General features: G+C 40.5%; 1 protein-coding gene across 1 annotated transcript; it reads left to right on the forward strand.

Moving 5' to 3' along the window:
• The first annotated feature begins 741 nt into the window (after positions 1–741).
• On the forward strand, positions 742–3,906 carry pcdh20 (protocadherin 20). The gene is made up of 2 exons (XM_030724332.1): positions 742–885; positions 1,253–3,906. Exons 1-2 carry the CDS (start codon positions 838–840, stop codon positions 3,872–3,874), a joined length of 2,670 nt encoding a protein of 889 aa, XP_030580192.1. The 5' UTR covers positions 742–837; the 3' UTR covers positions 3,875–3,906.
• Positions 3,907–6,895: the final 2,989 nt, after the last annotated feature.

The following is a 6,895-nucleotide window of genomic DNA, read 5'->3' on the forward strand; positions in this document are numbered from 1 at the left end:
GCTTCCAATCCCAGCAAACAGCTGGCCTGGCATTTAGAACACATGGGGATTAGTGGGTTGATTTATTTAGAGGCTCAATCCAGAGTCTGACCATTGCACCACTTATGATGCCAAGATCACCTCTCTGCTGGCTCTGCTGATGATATTTTCATCCCGTTTTGTATTGATTTCATGCATATACCGCATGTATGAAGAACCCATGTTTAAATAAATGTCACAATTTGGTTATGTTTGCAATAATTGTAAATTATTTATGTATTTGTTTGTATATCTTTCTGTCTGTAGATGTATTTAGAAAATCAAAGTCATAGTTTAGGGGTTGTAAGAAGCATTTTAGAGTTTATCATACGTTTTCTTTATCTGACGCCATTTAATTTTTATGTCCTGTGTTTGTTAACTACTGTTGGATTAAACTAATCTGTAGGCTTCTGATATTTTACAGCTTGTTTAGTCTCCTGAGTCATGAAAAGCTCATTTGGTAATCATATGTTTTTTGTTTTTTTTTAATCTACCACACAAACAGGTTTGCAGAGTGTGTGGCAACTTGGGCGCGTGTGGAAGGTGCAGGTGTGTCGATGTGCTTTGATAGCGTGCATAAAAAAAAAAAAAGTGGATTTCCCACTTCCTATCGTTTCTCATTGGTTATCATGAGGGACTGATTTGCATATGGTGGGAGTGTCCTGAGCCAGCAGTGGGATGAATGACTTGTTCAAGTCAGATAGAAATAAGGCATAGCACTTAGCAGAGGTCTGCACAGCTCAACGCTCAAAATGCCTGGGTTACTTAAGCTGCTCCTCTTCCTGCTTTAAGTGGAAAGTGGTAGAAAAGGACATAAACATGTTCAACAGCAGACATCCCAGACTTAGCAAAAAAGGAAGAATATGGGTAAGTTTCCCAACAATTTGCTTTACAAACAGAATTTAATGTAACACAGCTGCAAGTATGTTTGATGGTTTTGTGACTGTCATTTCATTTCATTAAGGCAGATTCACGACTAGGCCCCTCCTCCTCTACAGTATACTGTTTTTATTCTCATATCCTTCTTAAACTTTTGCAGATCAATCTTAAATTCACAACATGTCTAATTTCCGGGACTGATTTAAACACTTCATAAAATGATCGTGTGAACAGCTGCCATCAAAACAAAATATATATTTTTACACACAATAATGTTTACATCGCGAATATCTATTTCTCTTCTAACTTTAATTAACAACCTCTTCCTCTTTTAACATTTTATCTTGTGTTACAGGGATTGTGCATCCTTTTGCTTTACACCAACCCCCTTTCCTGTTTGGCAAATTTCAGTCAAGCGAAAGAGCTCATCTATAAGATAAAGGAGGGATTACCCAGGGGGACTTTTATAGGGGCCATTGGAGTAGACTTAAATTTGGATTTTTCTGCTGACCCCCCCTTCATATTCAGTCTCACTCAAAAGAAGGTCAGTGAACAGTATGTGAACCTAAATAATACCACCGGGGAGCTTTACACATCTGCTACAGAGATTGACAGGGAGACTCTCTGTGCTGATAATGTAGAGGGGAAGGGATGTGTCCTCTCACTGGATGTGTTTGTGTTGCCTCAGCAGTACTTTCAGCTCATCAAAGTAAAGATCTGGATTGAGGATGTGAATGACAACAGGCCAAAGTTCCCCACAGATGAGATCACTTTGTCTGTCCCTGAAAACGCACCAATCAATGCTCGCTATGCAGTGGAGCAGTCGGCACTTGACCCAGACCTGGGTCCTCATGGAGTGCAAACCTACTGGCTGGTTAATGACTTTGGAATGTTCACACTGGATGTGGAGGAGAACGAGGGAGGTGAGCTGACACCTTTCCTCATTGTGACAGAAGCTTTGGACAGAGAGACTCAGGCAGAATATATTACAGATATAATTGCAGAGGATGGAGGGACCCCTCCTCTACTTGGTGCTGCGACTTTGAAAATTGTCATCACGGATGTGAATGATAACTGTCCCCAATTCAAGGAGTCACAAATTAATGTCACTCTGCATGGGAATACCACCAAAGGGGTGCATTTGGCACGTCTGCATGCTTTTGACCCTGACCTTGGTGCTAATGCTCAGATCAGCTATGCTTACAGTGAACGCGTGCCAAGGGACACCAGGAGCTTGTTCCATTTGGACAAAATTACAGGACTGATCACGCTAGCAGGGAAAATAGACACTGGCACAGCGGCATTTTACAAACTCACTATTCTGGCTTTTGGACCTGGGTGTATTCCTGCCGTAGCCACTGTTACTGTCCATATCATCAAAGTTGTCACTGGACCCCCTACGGTCATACCTCGGTACATTGCACCAGAAAAGGATGGGGTGATAACGATAAAGGAATCTGAGCCAGCTTTTTCTCCAATTGCTTTTTTTACCATTAACAACATTGATAAGAACCAAAGGGTGGACTGTCATTTGGAAGGGCCTGGTCCCTTCAGGCTGGGCCCCTATCAGCTGTTCAAGAATGAATACCTGCTGGAGACAACAGAGCCCTTGGACTATGAGAGGATACAGGAGTATGAGCTTATCGTGGTTGCAAACAGTACCCACGGGATAGTTATCAAGACCTTCCTTAAGGTGCAGGTTTTGGATGAGAATGATAACGCACCTGTGTTTCAGCACTCTTTGGTGGAGATATCAGTTGAAGAAAACAATCCACCAAACACTTTTCTCACTCAGCTCCAAGCGTCAGACCAGGACAGCGAAAGCCGAGGGGAAGTCATGTACCTCCTCGGAGGCGACGCCCCGGGTATTTTTGTTGTGGATCAAGTTACAGGAATCCTGACTGTGGCCGCATCGCTGGACCGTGAGGAGAAAGAGACATACCGGTTCATAGTGAGAGCGGTAGACCAGGGGACACCCAGGAGGGAGTCGATTGCAACAGTGGTGGTGACGGTGCAAGATCGCAATGACAACAGTCCACGTTTCATCAACAAGGATTTCACTTTCTTTGTGCCTGAGAACTTCCCAGGTTATGGTGAGATCGGTGTCCTCTCTGTGACTGATGCTGACGCTGGGGAAAATGGCTGGGTGGCCCTCTCCATCCTGAATGGTAGTGACATTTTTATGATAGACACAGGCCGAGGGGCACTGAGGGCGAAGACATCACTGGACCGCGAGCAACAGGGGACATACCAGCTGTGGATCGAAGCTGTTGATGGTGGGGAGCCTGCTCTCTCCTCTGTCACAATGGTTACCGTGCTGCTGTTGGATGTAAATGACAACCCACCAATCGTCCTCTTTCCTCAGTCGAATCAGTCTTACATGCTAGTGCTACCCAATACTTTACCAGGAACATCAATTACAGAAGTGTATGCTGTGGATAAAGATACAGGCATGAATGCTGTAATCGCCTATAGTATCATTAAAAGGAAAGGTGGTGAGCCGGGGTCATTTGCCATTGACCCAGAAACAGGAAATATCACATTAAAGAGGGAGCTCAGCAACCGTGGCCTATACAGCCTTCTGGTGAAGGTCAGTGATCATGGTCAACCTGAACCACTGTACTCCACAGTCATGGTTAACTTCTTTGTCAATGAAACAGTGAGTAATGAAAGTTACATTCAAAGTCTGCTGACCAGAGAAGCTGACATAGAGGTAGAGGAGAGGCCCTGGTACATTGGTCAGATGGCAGAGGGGCCTGAGAGGTATGAGCCGTTCCCATGTCAGCCTGTCCTCATTGCTCTTTCAGTGACCTGTCTGGGGCTGTTCTTCTTGGTTGTCACGCTGACATCTTACATATGCTGTAGAAGGTTTAAAAAGAGCAGGAAGAAAAGATCGGAAGTGGAAATACCTTTAAAAATTCAAAATGACTCGATGCAGGCTGTGAACAGAAAGCTCAGGCAGATCTCAAACATCTGATGTTCAGTTGTTCACTCGTCCAAAAAAAAAAACACCACTGTTTACATGAATGTTTACAAAAGTTGCTGTAAGATCTATAACTCTTACATGAACTTGCTCTTTTGGTTTTTGTCATATGTTTGTTATTACTGCAATACGCCCGCGTTGTTATTTGTTATATGCCACCTCTTTCGCTCCACTGCTGGCACTGAGGTAATAACGGCATCATTACAAAAACATCAGAGCAACTCACTGCAGATTACTAAGGTCCTATGTAAATACTGTACAAAATAATTTACAACTTTATATACAAGTTTTGCATTTGGTTGATAAGGACAAGAGACACTGCTTTAGAAAAAAAAATCTCTTTATACCAATTGTCACTTGTAATAGTTATACAAATATAATTGAAAACTGAATATATCTGCAAGTTATATAAATCAAAATATATATTTTTAAATTAAATGTGTATCTACAGTCATAAGGTAACCATACATTTATAATGCAGAAAAGAGTAATCAAAGTGAATTGAAAAAGTTAACACATAATACATGAATGCCATGAAAAGGCATGCTATACATGAGAGCAGCAATGGAAAAGCACCAATCCAGACTACATTTCTTTCACTTGTGTCTTAACTTTCTACTTTAGCTCAGTTGTTGTGGAATGATATAGAACATATAAATGATAATTGAGTGATATATTGTCAGGTTACAAGCTCCAGAAAAAGATTCTTTTTTTCTAGTAAAAATTCCAAATGATGTCCAAACAACCGCTGTTGTGCCATCTCAGCACAACAAAGAATTTCACATTTTCATCACACTGTACAACTGCAATCGTGTCCAGACTTTAAGTCACATATGTCACCGTCCTTTATAGAATGATGCAAGTCTCAACGTGTCTGTGAAAATATGCAAGTGTTTGTGATAGAGTGTTTGTAACTATTAAAGATAATTTATTTTTATAATACACTGGATTCTATTCTGTACTGATTTCATTCTGTATTATTATCACTTACATATCCTACATGCACTCAGATGTGCATACAAACTTTCTACCTGTCCCTCAGATTGATTGATATAAATGTAATTTATATTTCTTCTAGCGTTTGAAAGTACAGCAAGAAAACAAGCCTGTACAATAAACTGAGAAACACACAGAATGCAGATTTTCTATCTGTGACTCAAACTTTATGGTTGAGTAAGCAAATGCACTTCGAATGTGAGTGAGAAAATATACACTGACTGGCATACTTAATGCGGACGATAAATAAACCACTTAGGTTTGCAGTTATTCAAATTGAGTTTGGACTGCATCCTCTTCAGATATTAAATCTGGTATACAAATTAAGTGCCTTGTTGCAGCTCACAAGATGCAAGAGCCGTGACTGAGTTAAAGATCAAAAGCCTGAGATTCTGTATTGCTGTTGCCATCACCTGCAAAGGACAGAGCTGATGAAGTATCATCCAGAGTCACACTAAGAAGGAAAAACACGGTGCAGCAGCTGCTCAAGTCTGGTATGTTTGAGGATCAGATTCACATTTCTCACCTCTCTGGAGTGGTATTCACAATCACTGTGTTTTTCATGCCGCAACAACTTTGAGATATATCAGGAAATTGTGAAAGTGTTTCTGACACATTCTCCTCCAAAAGATCAACTCAGAAAGACTTTTGCTTTTTTAAAGCTGCCTTTTCTCTGCCCTGTGCTTCTTTGTTGTGCTTGAAGGTTTGCTATGAAAGTTATGTGGGCAAAAAGGCTTTAGGAATCTCTGTACTCGGCCTAACTATGCACACTCCCAAGTGAGGAACTCTGTTGTGTTATATGCCTCTGAAACCAGAACAAGTTTGGCTCTTATGAGAGAGCAAACATGCAAGCAAACCTGTACTGGGAATGCGTTCACAAAGGCAGCTTCTTAACGCCAGCCTTTTTTGTATGGTATGACGTCACATCAGAGCAGAGCACATCAGGAGCTAAAAACACTTCAATAATCCTTAGTAATCACCTTTGGCCAAACTGCATCACATAAATAGGCTGATATGCATACTGTATGTATGCTGGATGTGCACTGTAATGTCTCAGGTAATAATATGGACAACTGTAACTGATTTGTGCTGTTATTTTGCTATTCATTAAGAAATAGAGTAACGTGCACAAGTTTGATATACTTCCTATGGTCTTAAATATTTGGATTAACCTAAAATATGAATTTCTTTGTGTGACAGAAGCCATCATGTAAATGATAAATTCCTCTTTTTTATGGTGCTTTCATCTTGTCTCTGACTAAAAGAACTGGAAGGCTGTTCTGAAGATATTTCATATAAAATTATTTTGCAAATCGGGAAAATAGAGACACAGCCTCCAATACTGGTAAACCAGCAGCAGGTGTTATGTCAATCTATCAGCCATCAGCCATAGGCAATACTCAATCTCTGCTTTAATAATGCTGTTGATGTCTGCCTACAGTAAGTAACTCAGCTAGCCAAGACACTGAAGCCAAGTGACACATAATCTAAGATGGTTTCTCAGTAATTTTGCACTTTTTTTTTTTTACACAGAGCAAACAATTACAGATTGTGATTAATTGCAGTAATAACAACTGAGGTCTCATTTTAGTGTATCTCATTTCTCTTTCACCCGCTCTGACTCTTTCAATAAGTCATTTCATTCAGCATGTTGAGACAGAAAACAGTCATACAAGCCCTTTAGGCCTGTGCTGGCCCAAACCCAGCTGTTAAGATGATAGAGTACGCTTCTGTGTGTAATAACAAACAGTGGTTCTCGTTAATAAGTGGTAAGGTTGGATCTTAATGTCAGATTGCCTGTTTATTTTTGTTACATGCAAATTTAATATTTTTTAAAGCAGTTTCAACAATATTTCACTGTTTTGTATGTCTCTATTGTGGCCTACAAGCTGGAGAAAAAAAACCCCCCGAGAAATCTACACATTTTAACATGAAGCAGCATGATATGGCACCTGAGCTAAATATTGTTCCAAGCATGCTATTTCCTACAATGTGAACATGTTGTAGAATTTCTAATGA

The sequence above is a fragment of the Archocentrus centrarchus genome, chromosome 3 (assembly GCF_007364275.1).
Source record: "Archocentrus centrarchus isolate MPI-CPG fArcCen1 chromosome 3, fArcCen1, whole genome shotgun sequence".
NCBI classification, from domain to species: Eukaryota; Metazoa; Chordata; class Actinopteri; order Cichliformes; family Cichlidae; genus Archocentrus; species Archocentrus centrarchus.

Bases quoted from the DNA above. Each gene is read 5' to 3' on its own strand.
- pcdh20 (XM_030724332.1), top strand. From the start codon at position 838: ATGTTCAACAGCAGACATCCCAGACTTAGCAAAAAAGGAAGAATATGG. The intron at 886-1,252 runs GTAAGTTTCCCA...CTTGTGTTACAG, and splicing joins GCAAAAAAGGAAGAATATGG to GGATTGTGCATCCTTTTGCT.